The sequence below is a fragment of the Cynocephalus volans genome, chromosome 8 (genome assembly GCF_027409185.1).
Source record: "Cynocephalus volans isolate mCynVol1 chromosome 8, mCynVol1.pri, whole genome shotgun sequence".
In the NCBI taxonomy this organism is placed as follows: Eukaryota; Metazoa; Chordata; class Mammalia; order Dermoptera; family Cynocephalidae; genus Cynocephalus; species Cynocephalus volans.
Genome location: NC_084467.1, coordinates 74,319,243 through 74,345,506, shown reverse-complemented (window position 1 = coordinate 74,345,506; position 26,264 = coordinate 74,319,243). Strand labels below are relative to the sequence as shown.

The following is a 26,264-nucleotide window of genomic DNA, read 5'->3' as shown; positions in this document are numbered from 1 at the left end:
TCTGACCATGTGAGGGCACTTTAGGTGTGATAGATAATGATCCATATGTTAAATCTTGGGAAATCTTAATTTCTGTCTTTTCTAGGTGAATACACTTGGAAGCCCTAACCTTTTCTTCTCACATACTAGTGAATGGTCCTGCATACCCCCTTATGTATGAGGACCCCTCTTTGGAGACCACTGCAGTAGGGTAGAAAACAACTTTCAAACCTCTTGTCAAGCAGAGTAAGGATTTTGGAAGCCAAAGGCAATAGCAGCCTGGGCTATGAGCTGGTTAGCTTATTTGCTGACAAGGTACTATTGCTAAAACTGGTGTGCGCATTTTCCCGGGCAAAGGTCAAGAGCCTTTGTCTTGTTCTCATAGGGGTTTATGACCCCTATAAGGTTACGAATCACTAGTGACTTTTTTCCAAAACTTCAGTCTTCCATAGACTCTTTAGTCATTAGTTTGATAAAGCTGAAGTTGCCCATCATATGATAGCCTTTAAACTTAGCCAACATCACACAGTCCTGATTATCTGGGGAAAGAGTAGGTTTTCTTAATAACTGATGTGCTTCCCTTCTGTCTGCTCACCACAGTACTACTCTCAGGTTTCTTTTCTGTGTCCTGTTTACTTTTTCACTCCAGCATCTCTAGCTTTTATTTAGCCCACTGTATGGGTGATTTTCCATTCTATTCCAGATCTTGTTTTTATGTCTTCAAGTACTGTGCTTTTGTCCTGTGACATTTTGGTCTTTAACAGTGCTATTTATTAATCTTATAAAAACCCAGATTATGCATTTTCTATAGTTTAAGGAAATAAGTAATTCATAAGAGTCATAATTGTTCTTATGAATTTCATGCAATTTCAATTGCTTGACTGCCCTGCAACTGATGGGTCAGTGTGATTTAGATCTTCATTGATTTCTGTTCCTTAACTGTTTTTATGGTGTGGTCACATTTACTTCCCCTGACTGTGTTACCAGAAGGTAGCAGCTCTCTGTCCTTTTCTTAACTTGTTAGTGATGTTCATCATTTGTGATGGAAGTTGCAGTATTTCTCCTGTCTGCTGACCTGATTCTTGCTTGTGAAGTTGTGATTGCTGCTTTCAAGCCTTCTGTGCAAACACCCTGCCTGTACAAAACACCTACTCAGCATCCAAGGGTGTTGGATAAGTGTGTATGAAATAAAGGAAAGTTTTAGTTATCATCCTCTCTTATTTTATTTTTCTGTCTCTTCACTTTGTACTTCTTTTTTTGCACCATTTTATTTTTGTTATAGTAATGTCTGTGTGTGTGTGTGTGTCTGTCTGTCTGTCTATCTGTTTAATACCCTTGATCTACCAGGGATCTAGGGCAAACCTCCAAGAAGAAGGGAAGAAGAGGGCAAGAAAGAGCTCTCAGAAAAGTAAGGTTTAGAAAGCTTATACATTTACATTTTCCTTGGAATAACGAATTTTTAAACCAAAATACCATTACATTTTCCTCTCAAATTTAGATGTTATTTTAAAACTTAAGTTATACTTATTTTAAAAATCTGTCTCATCATGTACCTTTATTATTCATATCAACTTTATTTTTTTCTGTATTTCTATCATTCTGCCATCAGTTGGTCACATTCAAACTAGTACTATGCTATATTTCGCTAATTGGCTCATGTACTCTTAAGGGAAAAGCTTTTCATGCTAGTTTTTTCTTTCTTTTAAAAATTTTTTTATCCTTCACATTGCTAGAAGTATTGCGACTGCTCTGTAAATACCTAAGTGAAACAATTCTGGAAGGGTACAGTAGTATAAGTAATGTAACACAATGAGTGATCAAGACATTCATTATTTGCTATTTTGACCTTTTCCCTTTTTTTTTTTTGCCTGAGACTTCTTAATAAAGTTTCTTGGGGATAATGTTAACATCATTTGTCATTTCTTGAACACTTAGTGGCCATGAATGGAAGGAACCAGTAGCCAAAAGAATTATTTAAAGCATCTTGAAGCAATTGGGCTGCTCCAGGCACTCTCTCTTCCCAGGGCACTCATGCCTTCTTCATCTATGTCTCCTAACACATTTTATCATACTTTGATGTATTCACATCTCTCCCTTCCCCTGGACTAAGCTCCTGGAAGGCAGGAAAATGTTTCTGACAGAGCTCGGTTCACAAGGTGTTCACCAAGTATTTGACCTAATGCACTGTGTTTTGCAGCACTATTTTAAAATAAAGAACCTTTTCTTCATTTAGCTCAGCTTTTCTCACACAGAGGCCAGGTGGGTGGGTGAGGGAGGGGGTGAGGGGGGATGGGGTGAGGAGGATGTTCCATGACGTTATTCTCAGGGTTCTAAGAATTCAATACACTGCTTTCTTATGTTCTTTTCTTTTTTTTTTTTTTTTAATGAAAAGCATATTGCAAATCATCAGGATGAATACTTTAGCAACACTGATCTACTAAAGCATGGGGGTTAACTCTAAATTTAGTGTTGCTCAGACATGTCCACAAGGGCTTCTTACAGGTGTGCTCTGAAAGTTCATGTTTGAGGATGTTGTTCTCAGGCACAGTTGAGATGCCACCCTTTCTTGGAAATGCCTCCCTCGTTGCTCCCCAATCTAGTGTCCCATAGCATTACCACACCATGTATTACCACTGTTAGGGGTTTTCCCACTAGCTCTCTTAACACCTCTCCCGAGAGTCAGAACTCTGCTTCCATAACACGTTTACACTTATGGTTCAGCATTCCCTGGCTGTTTGATAATTATGTATTCACAAGTCTGTCTTTCCTACTGGACACCAAGCATGCAAATTTCAGGGAACCTATTCAGCTTGTGTTCTGAGCACCCAGCACAATGCTTGCTCATCAGAGTAAATGCTCATGAAGTTGGTCAGATCTAATCTGCTCAGGGCAAACACGTTTTTAAAGTCTTCTCATCCTTTTGAAATGAGACTCATGGTGATTGATTTCATTTCTACAAGTTTTTGTTTTTTGTTTTTTTGTTTTTTCAAAATTTTTCTTATAAATATTTTTACCCATGTTTATCTTTAAGTATGGTAAGGATTGTTGAGCAGAAAAAATACACATACAAAGAGTGTTTTTACTGTACTTTTCCTCAGCAAAATACTTTTACTCTGTGACCAGATGTGTGGATGTTTTCCCCATACATCAAGCAAGCAAGCAGTTCTCCAGCAGACACCAGATGGGTGTCCTCTAATTCACTTCTGACACTACCTAGAGACAATGTCAGATCCCACAAGGCAAGGGCTCAGTCCCCAAGACTGCCCCCCACTTCAGATGCTAGTCGCAAGCCCAGGCTTCTGGAACTTCTCACTGACCAACTGTAAATCAGGGTTCCCACGACCCTCTCCTTGGGTTTGATTAATTTGCTAGAGCAACTCATAGAACTCAGGGAAACACTTACTTATGTTTACTGGTTTATTATAAAGGATATATATGTTTTTTAATTATTATTATTTCTTTTACATTCTATGATGTTGTTGTAAAGCAGTTGGGAGGGATGGGGAGGGGGGAAGGGGAAAGAAATAGGATGGAAGGAGGAAGGAGGGGTGGGGTTGAGGCCTGTGGCACCTTCCTCATTCCCACAGGGGAGACCAGGGGACTTCCAGGGGTGGCTCGGTCATTGCCAGGCTGGGTGCAGATGTCAGGAGGGTATGGCTAAAGCCCTTGCCCCCCACAACCCCAGCTCAGGAGTCTGGGGCACTTCTTGTGGCAGCCTGGTAGTCTTTGCTGGGCTGGTTGCACTTGTTGTGGGGCCCAAGGCCCCCCACTGCCTTGGCTCAGGAGAGCCTGAGCACTTCCAGCAGTGGCTCAGTGGTCATTGCTGGTCTGGTTGTGGGTGTTGGGGGGACATGACTGAGGCCCGAGGCCCCCCAATGTCCTGGCTCAGGAGAGCCTGGGTGCTTCTTGTCGTGGCTTGGTGGTCATCACTGCGGTGGTTGAGCTTGACAGGGGGGTGTGGCTGAGGTCCAAGGCCCCCACCCTTGGGACTGGTTGTGTGTGTTGGGGGGTATGGCTGAGGTCCCTGGCCCTTCCCCCTCTCTGGCTTGGTAGCCAAGGGGACTTCTGGTCCTACTAGGTGTTATAGGTTTTGGTGATGTGAGACCTTTACTAGTTAATATCAAGCTTTGTCTCTAGTTGTGGGTATTTTGTTTTTTCTTTCAGTTCTGTGTTGGGTTATTTGCTCTTCCCACCACTTAAACTCTGCACTGGAACTAATCTGTAGTCCTTTGCTTCCTTCTAAAATGAGGGAACTTCTTGTGGGGATCAGCAGTTGAGCTCTGTGGTTGAGCTAAATTGCTACTTTGTTGCTTATTCCCTGGGGAAGGCTTTTTGTGCAGCTCAGGTTTTAATCATTGATTTATAGGTACTTCCGACTCCCCTGAGATCCAGTACACCTGGGTTGTGTGGAAACTCTGATCTGGGCCTGAGTCTTTCAGCATACTGCACCCCCTGCAGTTCTATATTCCTGACTAGTCTCCACTGAGTGGTCCTACACTGATTGAGGGGCAGATCAGCTGTCCTTGCTGTGCCCCAGTGTTCCCCCAGTGGGCCCATCTCCCCCATCGCCCATGCTGCAAACACTTCCCATGGGACGAGCCATGTATTGGTTCCTTGCAACTCACCGGCCTCTGAGTGGCTCCTATTTTTTTCAGTTGTTATGGCTTCTTGCTCCTAAGTGGGTCCATGGGAATCCTATTAGTGGTCTCTGGCCTGGGAGTCACCAAGGCCCTCTTCTCCCCTGCAGCCTCCAAGCAATTTCATCCGAAGAGCACAGCTGCGGCTTTTGCCAGCTCCTGCTCTGTGCACTCAGCAGCTCCAGCCTGGAAGCAGCCAGGTTTTGAAACAGTCGGAGTGGTCCTGTCTTTCTCTCTTCATGGCTTCTCCTGCCTTCACACACTCCTTAGGTCTCTCCTCTTCTTTCCTTGAGCTCTAGTTGCCCCAACTTGGCTGTACTTGCTTTTTAATAGTTGTAGATTGGTTGTTTTATGGGAGAGAGTGACACGGGGGACCATCTATACTGGGAGCTTGTTATAAAGGATATTTTAAAGGACACAAATAAACAGCCAGGTGAAAAGATACATAGGGCAAGGTCCAGAAGGGCCTGGGCACAGGGCCTTCCATTCCTGTGAAGTTGGGGTGTGCCACCCTCCCAGCACATGGATGAGTTCCATTGTCCATGAGCTCCCCAAACCCTTTGCTCTTGGGTTTTTGTGCAAGCTTCATTACATAGGCATGCCTGAAACATGGACAACAGCCATGTAGAGGTGATTGGACAAAAAGGGTATGATCTAACACTAACAGCCTGGGTAGGGAAACCCAGCAAAAGGCCTGAACTGTTCAGGTTCTTCTCAGCCTCTCTGTGTAGTTTTCCTTCTTCCTGGGTATGGGATGGCAACCCTTCTGGAGTGTGGGATCTGTGACCTACAGTCAGAAAAGGTAGATCCAGAGGCTTTCCTATTTCTGCTGCCTATTTCTAAGTAGACTGTTGCAGGTTACTTGGTTTCTTTGTGTGCTTGGTTAAATGAGTGGTCTTCAAAAAGTTCATGGAAGAATTCGTGTTTTCTTTTAATCCAGTTTTTCCACATGCTCTTTGACTCACCCTTGTATTTAACTACCTGCTGGTCATTGTGTTTTACAAGTTATTTGTTAGAGTGTCCCAAGTCCTAGGGAGAGGTGTGTATGTATTTTCTAGGATATGAGGGGTGATTCCAGTCTATGACCCCCAGCACCAAGCAAGCTCAAGTTTGAAGCTCCCTGGCTCACCCAGGTGTCAGGCTCAAAGGGCTAAGTTATTATTATCTGTCATTTTTCAGGATAGCTCCATTTTCTAATTTCCTTTTTCTTCTCTTTGATTTGGAACTACTCTGCCCTTCTCTGTGGTCCTGTAAGTTTGGGGACAGGCAGTTTTAATGCTGGTTATTTTTCTGAGAGGGTAACCCCTCAGAAAATGGGAGGAGGATCTCCTCTCAGATCGTGGGTGGGCTTTGGGCCTTGAGTCTTGACTCCCTTATTCCCTTTTCTGAGGCCTCAGAACCGAAGCCTAAGTGTGTGGGAATGGCAGTGGTGTCCCCCAGGATTGGCCCAGGGACTCCCTGCTCTCTTTCAACTCTTTAGTCTTTTAAAGGTGCTTCTTACCCCTCAAGAAGTATGTATTTTATCTAGGATTTTCCTTCCTTCCTTCTTTCATTTTCTCCCTTCCTTTTCTATTTCCTTCTTCCTTTCCTTCCTTTCTTTGTTTTCTTCCCTCCTTCCCTCCTTCCCTCCCATTCTCCCTTTTTCCTCTCTTCTCTCCCTTTCCTTTCTTTCCTCCTTTCCCTCCCTTCCTCCCTCCCGTCCGTCCATCCTTCCTTCCTTCCTTCCGTCCTTCCTTCTTTTCTTCTTTTCCGGGATAGTTCTGAATAACCTAGCCCACTATTCCAGGAAATAGGAGGTCTGAAAATCAATTTAGAAACAGAAAATTGTAACAACTGAGTATGTATAAGACTTAAAACGGTCATTCCCTTTGGGCTTCTTTTAAACTTGTTAGTCAAAGTAGATAACATAGATCATGTCAGTATAAAAAATATACCCTTTAGATAATTCTAGTAAAAAGATCCCCAAGAATGACCTCCAATTCTGAACACTTCCCAAGAAACGACTAACTTGAATGATTGGCCTAACTTACTGGAATTTATTCATTAAACTTACCATCAAGACACTTCCTGTGGCAAGGAATGAAAATGTACCTCAAACTGGCTTAACCCCAAAAGGTATTTATTGGTTCAGACTAAAAGTTGTGGGGTAGGTAATTTCAGGGACAGCTGGATCCAGGAACTCAAATATTGTCATCAGACTTAGTTTCTGTCTCTTGTCTGATCTTCTGTGTTAGCTCCAGTCTCTGGCAAGCTCTCCCCTGGTGGTGAGTTGGCTTCTAGGAACTCCAGATTCGTAGCCTGTGCTTGAAGTCTGCGATCTCCAAACTTTGTTGATTATGTATCCAACAGTAAAATTTGAGCACAATATTCCCCCCATTGTGTGTGTATTTATTTATAAATGATATGCTACTATATACTACTTTATATATAATATATAATATTATATTAATTATATGTATTCTAGTTATGTTGTGTTTATATATATATATTGCATTTCTTATAAGTAGAGTTCAGTATTTTAGTTTTTAAAATAAAGAATAAAATGAGGTACTAATATTTTCTATACTCATAATAGATTGTTTTGCACACCCCACTTTGCGGTCTACTTAGTGGAAAGACCACATCTCTCCCATCAGTTACAATCACAGTCCTGAGATCATGTTTCATTAGTTCTTTTAGGCCTCGCTTGAGTCATGTACCCATATCTGAGTCCAGAATCCTTGAAATAGTAAAAGCAAAAATTTACTAATATAAGGTGACAAATATCTGACTAGGCATAAATAGATGCTGTTTTAACTTTTTAAAGCTATTTATATTCAGGAATCTTACAATCATTGATATTTTATCCCCCCAAAAAGAACATAATCCTTCTCTCAGTACAATTATAAAGATTCTCTACTTTTATAATAACCTAACTCCATTAATCTATACTAAATTTCTGTAATTTCATACCTGGAGTAGCATGACAGTGTCCCACGTAGTTTTTGTTCACATACACACTCACACACATACACACTTTATTATAACGCTCCAGTGATGGGTGAAGCTGAACGAGGGTACTTCAAAAAGTTCGTGGAAAAATAGAATTAAAAGATAATAGAAATCTTTCCATGAACTTTTTGAAGTATTCTTATATGTTAAGATGCAGGAATTGATGAGCCTTGCAAATTAAACTTTGTTATAATTTTTTAGAACGGCCATTTGAACAAGATGGGTGGCTATGTGGAAAGGCAGGTGATAGAGAGTCCAGAATAATTTTCAGATTTCTAAAGAGAAAATGAAGTCACTGATTGGAGAGAGAGTTTTGTTTGTACAAGCAGGTAAAGCATGTGAATGGAGGGTTTTATTCAGGAGCTTTTTGAGGGACGGGCTGTTCTCGGTACTTCAAAATTGATCTTCTGTGGCAGAAATGTGATGGCGCATCTTGATTCTGAGGTGAAAGAAGAATGTCTGAGAGAAGACCTAAAGTTTTACTTCATGAACCCCTGTGAAAAATACCGAGCCAGACACCAGATTCCATGGAAACTGGGTTTGCAGATTCTGAAAATAGTCATGGTCACCACACAGGTAATTTATATTATCATCTTGTTCGGTTTTTCCTTACTCCAGAATGAAACTGTTTTCTGTATTGTGTGCTGTACTTGACTTCTGTTTTGAAAAGTCCACACCCAAGTTCATAAAACTGTAAAATTCTGTTGACTGTGGAGGGCAGTTGGTAGGTTGAAGTTCAGTTTAGAAGATGACCTTGTTTTAGTGAGAGGTCATGAGGTCATCTCTCCACAGGTTCTGTAAATACTAAATAAATGTAGATCTGTAATGAGAGAGTTTCTGTATCTGAGGGAGGCACATGGGCTGTCCAAGGCTGTCAATCCAAAGTGATTTATGTTCTTGAAATCCATCAACTTTATTCAAATACACTTCATTCAGATATACTTTTGAAATCTACACTTTTGTTTTCTTCAGACTTACAGAATGCTAAGCTTCCCCTTATCAGTAGCAATGTGCTCTAAGTAAGTAGTAACCCCCAGGCACTATCAGGAGTGTATAAAAGCTACATTGGGACCTCTTTGTAAATTCATATTGTTGAGTACTTTATCACCAGTCTCAGAACAGCCATTAGAGTTGTCATCTAGTTTTTGGGCCTGTGGTGCTAAACCAGTTTTGGAGAGGCTTCTCTGTAGGTAACTACATTGAAAATATGTGCCCTTTTAAAAGCAGCACTGATTTGGAATATTTGGTTCTATTGGCCAATAATCATTCTATTAGCAATGTAAAAGCATATTAAAATGTTATTTCTTAAACAAAAATAAGTGCTTTAAAAAAATACCTCCATATAGTTTTACTTATTTACCTATTTTGAGGGCAGCTGGCCAGTAAGGGGATCTGAACCCTCAACCTTGCTGTTATCAACACCATACTCTAACCAACTGAGCTAACTGGCCAGCCCTTTCCATATAGTTTTAGAAAGGAGAGGAGGTTTCTGCCATAGCTGAAGTTGCATCTTTCTTTATTCCTTGTTCACAAAGAGGTGTTTTCATTGTATGACATGCCATCCCAGTTCATCAAGTTTTGGGGAAAGCAAGTTACTTCAAAGAAAAAAGGTTGGGATATAGGGATGCTGTTAAATGTGCGTGCTTATTAGCTTTTTTCATTCTTGGTTTTGAAGTTTTAATTTTGGCAACTTAAAAAATAGATGGATTATTAGTATTACTTGGAAGAAGAAGAAATAAAGTCCCCTTTTGTCCTTTGGTTAATTTTAATCGTTTCCTAACTTCTTTTCCTGCTAAACCCATTTCATTCAAATGTTTTGATCTATTAATGTTACTGAAATTTTAACTTTTCCAGGCATAAAATGTCATAACCATCTTTGACTTACCATACCTACTGTATTAGTCCGTTTTCTGTCACTCATAGCAGAATACCTGAAATTGGATAATTTATTTCTTACAGTATTGGAGGCTTGGAAGTCCATGGTCCAGGGTACATCTGGTGAGGGTCTTCTTGGTGCGGCTCTGTACAGAGTCCCATGGCAATGCAGGGTATCACATGATGAGAACTGCAAGAGCAAAAAAGTTAATGTGCTCACTCACTCTGCTCACAAAGCATCATAACCACTCCTTACTAGTCCATTAAACCATCAGCCCATTACTCCATGAATGGATTAACCCATTCATGAGTGTATAGTCCTCATTATCCAATTACCTCTTAAAGCCCCTACCTTTCAAATATACTATAATTGGATTTCTCACACTCTTAATACTGTTATGATGGGGGTCAAGTTTCTAATACATGAACTTTGGGGGGATGTATTTAACCCATGACATTCTGCCTCTGATCCCCAAAATTCATGTCCTTCTCACACAGAAATACATTCATTTCATCCCCATAGCCCCAAAGTCTTAACTTATTCCAGCACCAGCTCAAAAGTCCCAAGTCTGCAGTCTTATCTATGAGCCCAAGAAATCAAAACAAGTTATCTACTTCCAAGATACAATGGTGGGACAAGCATATGGTACATATTACCGTTCAAAAAGGGAGAAATAGACTAAAAGGAAGGGGTGACAGGTCCTAAGCATGTCTGAAATTCAGCAGGGCAGGCCTTAAATCTTAAAGCTGGAGAATAATTTCTCTTGACTCCATGTCTGGCATTCTCTCCACACTGGTATGGAGGTTTGGCCCCAACTCCTTGGGCAGCCCTGCCTCTCTGGGTTTGCTGGGCTCAGCTTGTGCTCTAGCTCTCCCAGGCTAGCGTCGCATGCTGGTAGCTCTACATTTCTGGGGTCTCAGTGGTAGTCCTGTTCCCATGGCTCCACTGGGCATTCTCTGCTGCAACTCTAACCCCACATTTCCACTTGGCATTGCTCTACTGGAGGCTCTCTGTGGTGACTCCACCCCTGTGACAAATCTCTTCCTGGGTCCTTGGCTTTTCCATACATCCTTTGAAATTGGGGTCAAAGCTGCCAAACCTCCACAGCTCTTGTGTTCTGCCGGCCTGCAGACTTAACACCTAGGGCCAATTTAGCTGGGGTACCTGAGGAGACAATGCTGGAATGCAGGGAGCAGATTCCCAAGGTGGTCTTGGGTAATGAGCCCATGGAGGGCACCTCTGGCCTATTCCCAGAAGCCATTCTGTCTCCCTAGGCCTCTGGGCCTGTGATGGTAGGGGCAGCCTCGAAGATCTCTGAAATGCCTTCAGGGTTTTTCTTCCATTCTCTTGATGATCCCTTCTCTCTGAACTCATCTCTGGTTGCTAGGCTACACCTTTGTTTTTCTCTCCTGAACACACTTTTTAATTTTTACACGACCAGACTGAGAGTTTTCCAATTTTTTACCCTCTGTTTTCCTTTTAATGATAACTTCTGCTTTATGTCTGCCTTTGCTGCCATAATTCAGCATAGCCTGTTAGAAGTATCCATGCAGCTATCTGAATGCTTTGCTGCCTCGAAATTTCTTCTACCAAATACCCTTGTTCATCACTTTTAAGTTCCACATTCTATAAAGCCGTCCAGCATGGACACAATTCAGCCAAATTCTTTGCCAGTTCACAACAAGGGTGACTTTTGCTCCAGTTTCAATAAGCTCTTCATCATTTCCATCTGAGCCCTCCTCAGAATGGTCTTTATCTGGCCATATTTCTATCAGCATTCTGGTCACCATCATTTAACCAGTTCTAAGTTTTTCCTGGTCATCTTGTCTTCTAAGCCCTCACTAGAATCAGGGCTTTTTCTAGCCTGTTCCTCCAAATTCTTCCAGCTTCTGTCCGTCACTCAGTTCCAAAGATGCTTTTATGTTTTCAGGTATTCATTACTGGCAACACTGCACTCCTGGTACCAATTTTCTGTATTAGTCTGTTTTCTGTTGCTTGTAACAGAATACCTGAAACTGGGTAATTTATAAAGAAAATGAAATTACTCGGTGAAATTTATTTCTTACAATTTTGGAAGCTGAGAAATTCATGGTCCGGGGGGTACATCTAGTAAGGGCCTTCTTCTTGGTGGGGCTCCATACAGAGTCCCATGGCAATGCAGGTATCACATGGTGAGAATGGAAAGAGCAAAAGAGCTCATGTGCTCCCTTGCTCTCCTTATAAAGCCATCATAACCACTCCCTGATAGCCCACTAAGCCATTAGTCCGTTACTTTATGAATGGGTTAATCCATTCACGAGGGTACAGTCTTCATGATCCAACCTCTTATATGCCCCACCTTTCAAATACTATAATTGGATTTCCCATCCTCTTAACATTGTTATAATGAGGGTCAAGTTTCCAATACATGAACTTTTGGGGGACACATTTCACCCATAGCACCTACTAAATCCCATTGATTCTTCCTTCAAAACTGGATCTATTTATGTTTTTCCATACTTACCGTCTTCTCTCTAGCACAGACTCTTATCTTGCTAGTTAATTATAAGTATATATGGAACATCTCATATGCTGGCATTCTGTTGGGAATAAGTCTGTAAAACATTACCTCTGCTGCTGGCAGCTGACACTTAACATAGTGTTTGCCATGGGCCAGGCACAATAAATGTTTTATGTATGTTAATTCATTTTTTCCTCACTGCAACCCTGTGAAGAAGGTTCAGTTATAATCCCCTTTCTCAGATGAAGAAACTGGGGCAAGTGATTTGCTTACAGCCATTCAGTGGGTGAGTGGCAGAGCTGGGATTGAGCCCAGGCAATCTGACTCTGGAGGCTGCACTCTATTCTCATACAGTTTCTATTGTAGATATAGGTCCTCTCCTCAGAGTTTGCAGTCTAGGATTATAGATAAGTTAACTAGGCTGTTTCTAGTCTTTGTCTTGTGCCTACCTTTCTTGTCCACAAACATGCCAGTCTACTCAACATTAGTATCCAATTAATGATTCTTAGAATAGCCTTTATTGTGCCATACTTCTGTAGAACCCTACTTTCCACAGAAGAAAAATTTCTAGCCTGGAATTCATACATTTCCATTGTCTGCTTCAACTTGTCTTTCCAACAAGTTTTTATCTACTCTTTCCTACCCAAATCCCAGCCAGATGGACCAACCTAGTAATTCTCATCCATGCCCTGTTTGTTCCCCCCAAATCTAGAGCACCTTGCAGGTAGGTGTTCTTTGAAGTCCCATCTCCCACACCAGCCTTGCCTGTCCAGTTAGAATATGGTTTTTCATAGTACTCCTTGCTGTCTACATCACTAATTTTACCTTTAATAATAAAGTATTTCTAGGAACCAATTTACTTTTTGTATAGATATATCATGTCTCCCCTAATAAAATTGGGAGGGATTAAGCTTTTGTTTCTCATAGTATCATTCTAATAAGTTTTGCTGCTTGAGTAATATCTATTTAGAACAGACTTTTTGAATACCTTTCCTTCCATCAAATCCCTCTTTTTCTCCCTTTTCTTTTTCTGTCTCTTTTAGTGCTCCATCCTCAAGTCTAATGGGGTGGGTGGCATTTTATCAGGGTTAATGAGAAGGATACTTTTTAAAAACATTCCTACTCTGCATTCTACAGTAATTTATAATCTTGAGGGAGGTGTCTACATTCTTGTGCTAGTTTTACTCTTTCCCTCCCATATTCTTGGTACATAATTGAGTGGTATCTTGTTTTTACCTGGTACAGAATATTTTCTCCTACACTGATTACATAACAAGTTCTTAAATTTACAATCTTTGCCAGACTATACACAATGAGTAATTATTTTTTCTGTCTTGTGTCATATTCTTAGCACATCTTAAGATCTAGTTATTGGGACTAGGATGCATTTTGCTATTAACTGCTTTTTAAAAATGCAGTCATTTGGCCAATACCATCATCCCTTACTCTTGCTCTGCAGGTAGTGTTTGATTCTGTCATAGCAAGAAAAGAACTTTGCAGTTTTCTCTGCAGGGTTCGTCTCCCTTAAGGGATGCTTTGAAAATCCTAACCCTTCCCTGATGCTGTGTCATACATGTGGATCTTGGCTTATTCTACAAACAATAGAATAGAGGAAATTTTTTGTTTCTTATGCCAGGGGTGGTTCCAAGTACAGATTACAACTCCATGCTCTCTCATTCCCAAATGAGTTGATGAGCTTGGAGTTTAAATAAGGTGGTGGCTTCAAATACCAGCAAATTGCATGCCACTTTCTTGAGCAATTCATTCATTTCATATTCATATATTTTTGTGTTTTTTGGCATCACTATGAGTGTGGGGAGAATGGGTCTACTATCCCTGCTTCTAGAGTTAAGTTGACAGCATTTCAGTGTGAGAGGTGGGTACAGCCAAGTGGTCAAGAGAATGAATAGTCTCTGGAGTCCAATAGACTTGGGTTAAGATACTCACTCTGACACTTTCTAAATGTTCCAACTTGGATAAATTACTTGCCTTCAGGTTGCACACATATATATAAATAAAATAGGACTACATTTACCACTGATTAAGTATTTGGCTCTGACATTGTGATGGGCACTATTTCATTTTCTGAGTATATAGCAGTAGGGAAAAAAGAAAAAAAAAATCCCTGTACTTGTAGAGCCTAATGTAATAACTTCCTCATAGGTTACTGGGGAATTAAATAAAAAATAATAATTTAAAAGTTTTAGCATAATGCCTGGTACTCAGTAGATAAGACTTATTATTCAACACCATGCAGTGTTTATGTTAACCACATTGTATCCCAGCTCAGCACAGAGTTAACACTTAGCAAACTTTGAAGAATTTATGTATGCATGTATCAGTTTTTCCACAAGTGTATAAGTATTTTTAATTAAACCTTGAAACAATCATGAGTGTGTTGGTTCCCTGGTTTACTTTTTTAGCTCTCAAAGAGCAACAGTGACCTTTTCTGGCATCTCCTATAGGAACCAATGACAGATGTCACATGCTTAGAAGAACTTTTAACCTTTTGTTGCTTAATTTTCAGCACAAGTTGAATGATGTGGGGCTTCTTATCTGATGTTTTTCTTAGAATAGCTGGGTTTTAGCAATTGCTCAATCTTTTGACCTGGTATTTGAGGAATGTAACATGGTGAGTTTTAAAGGCTGATGAATGTCATCTATGTATATTCTCAATCGATAGTTTGCCTTTCATATTCTAAAAGGCTAGCACTTAAATTCTTTTTTATAAGTGGCTCAAAGATAGTTTTCCAGCAGAAGGAAGTTGTTTGTACAGCATAATAAAGATGACTTTGGAGTTAAACCTGGCTTCCATTCTAGTTAGGTGACTTGGGGGAATTTAAATCTCAGTTTCCACACATGTAAAATGGAGAGAACAGTAATAATATTTTCATAGGGTGATTGTGGTGGTAAATGAGATAATGTGTGTAAAGCAGTTAGTACAGCGCCTGGCATATAATATTACTGAAAAATAAATGGTAGCTATTATTTAAAATTATTCAGTCTTAAAAAAAAAGTCAGACAAAATGTAAAAGCTAAAAAATATAAACCACTAAAAAAACCCTTATTGCCTGCTTGCATATGCAAATTAACATTATTTTTATCTGAATTATTCATAACTGATATCTTGTATATTATTGTTCAGATGTATCATATTGAACCATGAAATGACAACAAATGATGGAACTCTCAGGGTCATCTAGTTAAACTTGCTTGTTTTACACATGAAGAAGCAGTCTCAAAATGCTTTGGTGACTTAGTTGGGCGAGAACTTGAGGCAAACTTTCTGCAGTCTCATTGCTTTATAAGGCAGCTGAGGAGATCACTTAGGGAGGTGGGGAATGGTGTGTGGGATGGGATTTATGGAGGATTGACTTCACCACTACCACTGCCTGTGTGCGTGGGGTAGGAGGGGAGGGGGTGAATGAGTATGCATGTGTGAGAGAGTGTGCAAGTGGGCAAGGGCACACCTGCAAGAGTGGAGTGTGCACATGTGTGTGCATGACTGCAGGTGTGTGTGTAACTGTGTGTGTAATTTCCTGGGTTTTTGTAAACTTTTGGTACTGGCTAATTTCTCCCATTTATTGGCTTCCAAGAGGAAAACTTTCATTCCTGGTAAAGGGAGCCCTTGGGTCCCTTACCTCATGCTAGGATACAACATAAGGGAGAATAAGTAGGCATTTTCAGAAGGAGGTAGGTACTTGGTGACAATGCATGGGTGTGACATAATATAGGTGAAGTGAGCCCTATTGTTCTTTCATATGCTTTGATCCTGTAGATCTTGGTGGGGAAAACTCTTAGGAGTAAATCTAAGAATTCTTGCAGAGCTAAATTAATTGAATTCCTTTGACAACTTTTACTGTCTAGCTGGAGTCAGAACTTATATAGACCACTTTTCAAAAACATTCTTAAACATGCAAAACATAGTTGTGATTCTAAAAAATATATATGTTTCTAAATATTAAACCAACAAGATGTAAGTATTGCTTAACTAAGTAATCAATTTTGAAAACAATTTGCAATCCAAGTATAAGAAAATGCATTGAGAATTAGCTGATTTGGATTCTTTCTTTTTTTTTAAAAGAGGACTGGTAAGGGGATCTTAATCCTTGGCTTGGTGTTGTCAGCACCACGCTCTCCCAAGTGAGCTAACCGGCCATCCCTATATAGGGATCCGAACCCGTGGCCTTGGTGTTATCAGCACCATGCTCTCCCGAGTGAGCCACGGGCCGGCCCCTTGGATTCTTTCTTAATTAAAGGCCAGTTGTTAGTCATTGGAAGTGGTTAGTCATTGGAAGTGGTAATTTCTTCCAATTTAATGCTACTTTGGATTGCTGCTGTAGCTTAATGACATTATTCTTCTTTGGGATTTGTTTTTTGACATTGATGCTATTACCATAAACCAAAGAATTGAGATTTTTCTTCTGGTGAAGGTAGATGATAATAAGAAGGCATTTGTCTCCCCTGATAAATGGTAAAATTCATGTATTCCTATTTGATTTTCTTTTCTAGCTTGTTCGTTTTGGTTTAAGTAACCAGCTGGTGGTTGCTTTCAAAGAAGATAACACTGTTGCTTTTAAGCACTTGTTTCTGAAGGGATATTCTGGTATAGATGAGAATGACTACAGTTGCAGTGTATATACCCAAGAGGACGCCTATGAGAGCATCTTTTTTGCTATTAATCAGGCAAGTGCTTTGTTGTGAATGACATATACTTTAAGAATATATTGATAATTGACTTTATTGTCTTAGGAAACAAACAAAAAGTATATGTATATTAAAATATTCTAATGTAAATTTTGCATAAGTCTGCTAAAAAATGTTTATTGCTATTTCTGAAACTACACTTTCACACAATAGAGTTTGCCTATTTTGAATTTTTCTTTAAGATTTGCCACTTTTATTTATCCCTTCACACCCTCTACTTTTGGGAGATGACTTTACCCCAGATCAAATAGCTAAGAGTAGATTTATAATCTAAGAAGGCTTGATGAAGATTTGATACCAAATCTAAGATTCTGTGGTCTCAATTTTGATGTCTCAGCATTAAGAATATGGAATGTGATATGGTTGTATTTATTTATTTATTCCAAGATTTTATTTGTTTTATTTGTTGTTTATTATTATTATTATTATTACTATTATTATTATTATTTTGGCATCTGGCTGGCAAGGGGATCTGAACTCATGACCTTGGTGTTACAAAGCTGTGCTCTAACCAGCTGAGCTAACTGGCCAGAATGATATGGTTGTATTTAGACATGTATGAGGGAGCAGATTAGTAGACTTGAAGAAACCATTTATGGGGGAGAAATGGTTCTTTATTTTGTTTTTTCTTTTTCATTCATTCATTCAATAAATAGTCAAGGGGCTGGTTGGTTAGCTCAGTACCAGCCAGGTGCTAAAAAAGAATAATAAATAAATAAATAAACAAACAAACAAATAAATAAATAATGTTTGAGTACCTAGTATGTCGCAAATACTGTTTTAGACACTGAGGATACAGCAGTAAAAAACCAACCAAACAAACAAACAAAAAATCCCTGCTCTTACAGAGCTTAATTCTAGAGGAGAGACCTAGACAAGTAAAAATAGGTGAAATGTAAAATATGATGCTAGCTCCCTGAAGACACCACCCCAAAAAACATGTTGATAAGCAAAGTTGAGCTTATTGCTTATAGAGGTCAGGGCGATGCTATCTTGACCAGTCTCAGTAGTGCCTTCGGTGGGGAGGGGATCCTTCATTGTTGGGGGAGCTTGACTAGAATTGGGTAAAGATCATGATATAACAGTTTAGAATTGGTGGACACAGCAAAGTGAGAGTTGAGGGGACAGTTTCAAAGAGTCTTGGACTTAGACTAAATCTTCAAATTGGTATCAATTTTAATGAGTTTTTTGAATGTTCCTGAAACAAACAATGCAGTTATTTGCAAATTTTATGTTTCTGGGCAAAAGTTTCCTGGAATAGTAAAGTCATATTAATGAATATGGGGGCTAGTAAAGCCCCATTAGCACAGATAGCCAAATAATAAAGTTTGTTAATGTAAGCTGATGTTAGCTGTGTTGATGTAAGCTGTGGGTTGTGGATGGCTGGGGTCCTTGGTGGCATGTCTGAAAGTGACAACTGCTAAGAAATAAAGCAGGGAAGGATTTGGGGAATTCCCAGATGTGGTGATGGATATTTGTTTTCTTTCTTTAAAATTTGTCTTTATTTTTCTTTTTTACTCATTTATTTTTATTTATCCTATTTTATTTTTAATTGACCAGTAATAATTGTACATATTGTTATATATGTCATGTACAATGTGATGTTTTTATATATGTTTGTAATTTTCAGTGGCTTGGTGAGGGAAGGCCTCATTGAGGTGGTGAATTTTGAGTTAAGTCCTGAAGGAGTGAAACAAGCAGGCAGATATCTTGGGTTCCAGGCAGAGGGAACAGTAAAGGCCAGAGGCAGAAGTATGCCTGTCAGGCTACAGGAACTGCCTGGAGACCAGTGTGGCTTTGGTGGGTGGAGCCAAGGGACAGTAGCAGGCAGTGAGGTCGAGGGAGAAGGCAGGACCTTGGCTTTGGCTCTGAGTGAGATGGGAGCCTCTGCCAGCACGTTTGCTTTAGTTTTGAGCTCTGTGAGGCAGTATGTTCCTCCACAACCTGAGAAATTTGCTTTGCGTTATTTTTTCCCCAGGTAAAGCAGATTTTAATAAAAGGATTATATATTTAAATCACTTGTTTTAAAATTTCTAAGGCTGTTTTCAGTCTTCATAAAAAATAATTTATAGTTGCAGATCGTTGTCTATGGGCTTGGAAAGCTATTCTGTTCTCCCCCAACCCCTTAAGACCATGCCTCAAGTTAATACTTTCCCCAAAATTTACAAACTTGCTCTTTCATTTATTTTCACAAAATATAAAAGGTGTTAAAAGTTTGTGTTTTTAGTGCCTTAAGAAATATATAAAAGTACACCTTTTTAAATTGTATGCCCAAATCAGAATTTCCGAAAATGTGCTATGATCTGTTTATAAGTATTAGGTGAAAAAAGATTGTATATTATACTGTTACATAATTTTGGGAAATACCAAGTTAAGCAAAATTAAAGTTCTTTACTACAAGACTGCTACTTCGTGGTATTTTAAATTGGGACATTCTTGAGGGCATGATTTAAACAATAAAAAGAAGCTAAAAATGCTTTCCATAGCTATAACTTCTGATCAGACCTTTAAAAGCTATTATGTGTTTTTAACTATTTTTTAATAGTATCACCATCTTAAGAACATTTCCCTGGGGACCCTTGGTTATGGAGAAAATGAAGACAACAGAATTGGCTTAAAAATCTGTAAGCAGCATTACAAGAAGGGAACCATGTTTCCTTCTAATGAGACACTGAATATTGACAGCGACATTGAGATAGGTATGCAGTGATCACTTCACTATGTGACTTTATCATCTTCTGTGGTAAGAGCAAAAATGCCCTCATGTGCTAGCAAACCAAATGGAGCAACTTTGCTTTCATGAGCACTAACCTGTTTGAGGCTGTCTCTTTTAACATTTGCCTGCAAGGAACTTTGGATCAGGAAACTGTGCATCTGTGGTGATTGGGACAGGGACAGCATTTGTGAATCTCTTTGGTAAGACTCAAGACTGTTGGTTTTGGAATAAATGCACAGGTGTTTCCTGTTGGTTTAGGTTTTGCCATCCATGAGAGGGCAATTAGGCTTTTTGAAAAAGTGGGTCTGTGTGTATTAAATGAATTAAATGGGGTTTTTTTTGGCAGCTGGTCAGTATAGGGATCGAAACCTGGACCTTGGTGTTGTCAGCACCAGACTTTAACCAACTGAACTAATGGCCAGTCCCCTTGTTTTTATCATTTGTAAAAGATATAAATGCTCTTCAAAGGTGAATCGTGATTAATAACTTGTTTTCTCTTTTAGAAGCTCACTTGCCAAAAAGTTAATAGCTAATCAAGTAGAATTGTTTTGTGCCATTCTGTTAAGAATTTAAAAGCACACAATACGTAAATACAAAGTGTTTGACTTAAGACTTTGAGGGTTTTGTCATTCATTCAACAAACCTTTGGTGTATAGCCATCAGGCCCAGCACACTCACTGTTTTACATACTGAGGTTACAAAGATTAATCAGTCATGGCTCCTCAAGTAGCCAACAGTTGAAGAGTAGGAGTTCTAGTAGCAGTTTAAATTTGGAATGGTTTTATTAAAATGAGAGCATCGCTCAGTTAATTTGACCATATTTCCTATAGTCTCATCTTGAGGTGCCTTGGTAACACAACAGGAGAACACCCCTATAAAACAGAGGTTTTATTTCTGTTTCCACAGGCTGCCTGTTCAAAACCTCTCTGTGAGTAAATGTGTCCCATGCTCTTGACTCTGAAAGAAATATCCCCAAACCAGCACCATCAGGGGCCGTAGTGGTGTCTGGCTCCCAGGTTGCTTTCGCGGACCATCTAGAGGACAGTTGCTTGGTTCTATAGCCAGCAACATTGAAATGTCCCTGGTCTTATTGCCCTGGAGGCTCTACTAACCTGAGATCTGTTTGATAGTCTACCTACAGGGACTAATCCTGTTTCACTCTCAATCTTTTATCTGAGGTGGTCAGCGTGATGCCTGGGATAGGACAACTTGATAGGTGGGGCTGAAAGCTTGGCCAGTCACCCTCTGCTTCAAGTAAGCCATCTGTCACTTGCCCTTTTAAAATTGTATGACTCAAATTGGATTCACCATGCAACTGTTTGCCAGTGATTCATATGCTGTTTTTCTCAATTGATTTTCCTTGGAAAATTGATTAAAGAATTGTGGCCAAAGTCAATATCAGTTGCTAGGTAGGGCGGGCAGTGCCAGAAAGCAGGATTTATTCCCTGACCGTTGGACAGAGGTGCCCTTGTTCATTTCCTTTCTATCAGAATATGGAATACTTCTAACTAAATGGAAAAAATTTGGTTATTAATTTGACTTTGAGAGATTACTTAAGCAGATTAATTGTATTCTTTGACTTATTAAGTATAACTTCTCAAAGAATCTTTCTATGTATCTATTCAAAAGGTGTAAAAAGATTTTAAAAACACTTGATACTGGATTTTAGACCTTCTTTTCTTGGACACATGGGGGAAGCCTGCAGATGATATAAATAGGAATTGAGTTTGATTGCACTGGTGTGGCATTATAGTTTAAGTGAATTAGCAGAAGCTGTTCTAGATAAACTGCTCATTAATTTTACAGTATCTTCACTATTAAGAGAATCATCCCTTATTGTGCACAGTGCAGACAGAGATCTGCCTATATGCCCAGCTTTCCTTCTGGGTAAAGTTATATTTAGTTGCACAACTGATTGTGTAGATCAAGCTAAGTGTTTTCCTTAGTTTATGCTAATGCACGTATACCTCCCATTTCTGCCTCTAGAACTGTAGCTTTCCAGTTCAGCCTCATTGGGAGGACTGTTATGAATCCTGTTAAAAAAAAAAATTTTTTTTTACCACAATTATTAAGTGGCTATCATTCTAATATAGTGCTTCATTTTCTATAATACACTTTTGGAGTTTCTTATGTTCTTCTTTCCACATGTTCTCAGCATGAGACATTATGACCATTTTGTCATCTTCCCACTGTTTTAAGAACATGTCTAATCTACCTTTCCTCTAAGAGGATTATTATTTCACTGGCTGGAGAATTCTGCTTTGTAGGTGAGATTCATTTGAGGGACGAGGCTTTTACTCTGGGCATCAGTTTGTTCTGTTTGGGGTTTGATGTTTTACTTAGGGCTTTTGCCATTCTTTAAAAAAAAAAAATCTCAGTTTTCTGCCACCAGATTTCTGAAAGTTCTGAAAGTGTATTTAGATAAAGCGTAACTCTATGACTACAAACAAAATAATACAAAATTTGAGCAACAAAACAGACTTTTATAAGGCCAATAGTGTGAAATTGACTAACAAGATTCTGTCACATTTCTCTGAATCTAAGATTCCATTAATCATTTTAAAGACTCATCTGCTTTAGAGATGTTTAAAAGTGAAAAAATGTTCATCTTAGTGTGAATGAAATACAGGAGAAAAAGACCTGAGACAGCACTAGCACATACAGGGAGTCTTCAAAAAGTTCATGTAAGGATTTGTATTATCTTTTAATTCGATTTTTCCATGAACTTTTTGAAATATCCTAGTAGATCTTGAACATGTTACTTCTTTCAGAGTGTAGTCATTTACTCAGATAAGTTTAATTTAATTTTTTTTTACTTCACTTTAGAATAATAATGTTAGAGGTAGAAGGACTTTAAATATCATGTTTGCCTGTCATTTTACAGGGGAGGAAATTGATGTTCAGTCAAGCTAGGCAACTAAAGTCGTGCAATGATTTAGAGATGGTAGGTCTTTGCCACTCAAAGACCAGCAACATGGGCATCACCTGGGAGACTGTGAGAAAGGCAGAGTCTCATGCCCCTCCCTAGAGTTCCTGAATCCAAATGTGCATCTTAACAGGATCCCCATGTGATTCATGAACATTAAATGTTTGAAGCACTGGTTCAGTGCTCTCTGGCTAATGATCTTTGACTTCACATAGACAGACCTCTTTTCTTTCTGACTTCCTCACATCTCCCACCGTCCACCACCACCTCCTGCCTTCAGCCTTCTGTACCTGCCAATATCATCCCCTTACAGAAGCTGCCAAGGTGCTTCCCTCTCCTTCTTTCTCACCCAGTTCTTTGGCCATCATTAGTTTCCAGTCTCTTGTGTCCCTGTGCCCAGGAGCTGACGCTAACTACAGAAAAGTGCCAGAGCAGAATGCCCGCATCTTCTTGCTGCCACATCTTAAAGCCCCTTGTATGGTTTCCTTTCACTCCTTTTCACCCTTGTGTTACAAAGAAGCACAGGGCTGAGGCCACAGTTTAAATCCTAACCCGAGCACCAGGGCCCACTCTCAGCTTTTGAGAAGTCATGCCCTTCCTCTCAGGCACCCACATTTACATGTCTACCCTGAATTCTCCCCGAGTTCCAGGCTCCTCATGTAGTCATCTGGCTACTCAACAACCTCACTGTGTTGTTGTCTGATAGGTATTTCGAACTTGCTGTATCAAAACAGAACACTTCAAACCTCCCCCATCTCCCGACTCGTGGCCCAACCTACTTCTTTCTTAGACTTCCTCATCTCCGATAATGGTACCAACATTTTTGTATAATACTTTAAAATTCACAGTCGCTGAAGTTTTAAACATGAGTTTGCTGATTTTTTCATTCCCACCGTCACCACTGTAGTCCAAGATCCTATCCTCTCTTCGTTAGACTGGTCTCCCTGCTTCTGGTCTTACCTCTGCCATCCCCTGCCATGCCCCACAGCAACCAGAGCGATATTATTAAACATGTAAATTGATTCATATCACTCCCTGGCATAAAAACCATGAGTGGTTTCCCATTGTATTTAGAATAAAATTCACAAGTCCCTGTAGGAACTGGCCACCCACCAACCTGCCTCTCCAAGCCCCTCCTATTCTTGTGCCCATTTCTCTGTTCCAGCATCCTTTCTGTCTGTTGAACAAGCCAAGGTCTTCCTTGCCTGGGGGCCTTAGTGCTTGCTTTTCTTCCTACCTAGAGCACTCTACCTGGATCTATGCATAGCTGGTTCTTTTTCTTCCCTCAGGTTTCAGTTCAAACATCATCAGCACCTCAGAGTCGTTCCCTAACTACCTTTCCTAAGATAGGGCTACCCACCTAGTTATTCTCAATCACTTTACTCTGTCTTCACAGTATGTTCACACTGTGAAATTATCTCGTATACAGTTTTTACTTATTGATTAACCCCCATACTAAAATGTGAGCTCCACAAAAGCATTCAGTGACCTTGTCTGTCTCATTCATTGCTTTACCTTTGGTACCTAGCACAGTGCCTGGCTTTCAGTAAATATATGCTGATGAATGAATGAGCCAGGTAGGGAGCCTGGGACTTGGATGTACTTCTGAAATGTATGCTCAGAGGTCAGCCTTCTCTGTACTGGTGGAGCTCAGGCTCTGGAACCAAGCACAGCTGGATTAAAATTTTGGATAGCTACCAGCTAGCTGTGTAAACTTAAGAAAGTTTCTTGTCCTCTCTGTGTCTTGGTTTGTTTATCTGTAAAATGGCAGCAGTAGTATCTATCTCACAAGGTTGCTTTGAGGAATAAACAGGACGATGCATTAAATGAGAGAACATGTACAGCCCTAGCACAGTGCCTGGCATGGAGTAAGCTCCTGGTGTGATTTTACTATTTTTATTATCATCAGTCTTTTCCTGCCTGAAAACAAGTTTCTTTTGATTAATTGCCCTCACTGTGTTAACGAAACTCTAGTCAGGAAAACCAACATTGAATCATTTCTTTACTCTAATGTTCCATTTGCCAAACACAGGGAGATACCTGCTTTGAGAGCTACCTTTCTTAAATTACTTGTTGAGTTGTCTGTTCAGCTCTGTATTCCTGTTTTTGGCCCAGGATGCCTAATTTTCATTAAACATAAGTGTGTCCCATTTATTGGGACATATTTTGAGTGCCAGCTGTATGCTAGGCAATGAGTGTTTACCAAGGTGCAACATAGTTCTGCTCCGGCTCTCAAAGACCTTATCCTCTAGTTGAAAGGATAAATAAGCAAATAAAGAGTAGCAATTATGGGAAAACACTCTTAAAGAATTAGCCATTGAGTCTCCTGAGGTTCTTGAGCACCTACTGGGTACCAGGCACTGCACTAGGCTCTGACTTTTCCATTTCAAAGTCAGCTCAAGGGACAGCAACAGCCTGTTCCTTTGGCAAGAATACTGCACAAGTGCTGTTGTGTCCTTCTCAGTACATCGTATCAGGAGGCTCATGATGCCTATGTATCTTATCACTGGTGATGAAAACTTTGATCACTGGGTTAGTGTGGTGTCTGCCAGGTTCTCAACTGTGAGGTTACTATTATTCTTCCTGTGTAATTAGTATTTTCTGGAGAGATACTTTGAAGCTCTCTAAGTATTCTGCTTCTCATCACACTTTTGCCCACTAGTGTTTAGCCTCTGATTCTTGCCAGAAACAACCCTCGCTTGTTCTTTTTTATTTCCCGAGATTGCATTCACTTAGACCTTCAGGCCCTTGCCAGGAACCCTCAGGACTGGAGGAACTCATCATTCCTCAGACTGGAATTTTATCGGTAAGTACATTTTTAAGTCTCATTTCCCAGGAGACAGGGGTGAGGGAAGTAGAGTAGTATGGTAAGACTATGATAATTCATACTTTTTAATATGTTTTATTTAGGCTCTTACAAGTTGAAATCTCCTTTCACCTCAAAGGTATTGACCTACAGACAATTCATTCCCGTGAGTTACCGGACTGTTACGTCTTTCGGAATATGGCAAGTGTCTTTGTTTCACTAAGCTACTTTATTATTTTTCCCTACACCTTTCATCTACACCTGTAGATGCAGAATATAAAACACATCAGCCAGTAGATGTGTTAGATGCAGTTGTGTTTAAAATAGTTTTACTGCCAACTGCAAAAATAAAATAAAATTAAGTTTTGAATGTACATTATGGTATTGTTGATCTAGAGACCAGTGCTTCTAAAGATAAAGCAAGCCCTTTCCAACTTTTCAAAACTAGACTTCTGGGTTAAAAAGAGGAGTTTACAAAATTGGCTCTGATCTACTCTCCCAAGACATTTAAAAAAATGTTTATGACAAGCATTTTAAGTATCTATAGTATTTTTCCCAGCTTCAAAGGAAGGTCTTTGAAAATGTTGTAGCAGATGTTTTCAAATCTCAAGGCAGAAATTGCCCCCTTGATCTGAAGTCCAGTTTGCAAAGGAGCAGTTTTTCCTTTTATTTTGGGAGGCGGCATGTGTGGTAGAAGAGACTGTCCACTTTAGTGGGGAGAGTAAGCTGCTTTTCGCTTTCATGGAATTTCTTTTTCCTTCCTCCTTTCCTTCCTTTTGTTTGCTAAGGGACTAACCTGAATACGAGGCCAGAGGTTGTACATACTGTCTTTTAGCAATTCAGAAGAGTGCTTCATTCAACAACAATCAATAAATACCTAATGTGTCCCTACTATGCACAAGCATTTTGTTATGCCCTAGTGGCCCTGAGGAAGCTTATAGCTTAGTGGAGGAAACAGATAGAAAAACAAGTAAACAAAGAAATAAAAGTAACTGCAGATTGTGCCGTGTGTTAAGGAGGAACATCTCAGCTGAGAAGAGCATGGTTAGCCTCCCTGGGGTGGGTGGGCCAGAGGAGCATGGGGAGCATGTGGGGGGACAAGGAGAGAGGCAGGAGTGGAGCATTG

General features: G+C 39.8%; 1 protein-coding gene across 1 annotated transcript in view; it reads left to right on the top strand.

The window, feature by feature from the left end:
• The window catches only part of MCOLN2 (mucolipin TRP cation channel 2), a 61,298-nt gene that overhangs the window by 7,562 nt on the left and 27,472 nt on the right, over positions 1-26,264 (top strand). Inside the window, exons 2-6 of the mRNA XM_063106706.1 lie at positions 8,024-8,183; positions 16,496-16,669; positions 19,236-19,389; positions 25,054-25,138; positions 25,243-25,339. Of these exons, the coding sequence (XP_062962776.1) occupies positions 8,024-8,183; positions 16,496-16,669; positions 19,236-19,389; positions 25,054-25,138; positions 25,243-25,339 (670 nt within the window). The remainder of the gene's footprint in view (positions 1-8,023; positions 8,184-16,495; positions 16,670-19,235; positions 19,390-25,053; positions 25,139-25,242; positions 25,340-26,264) is intronic.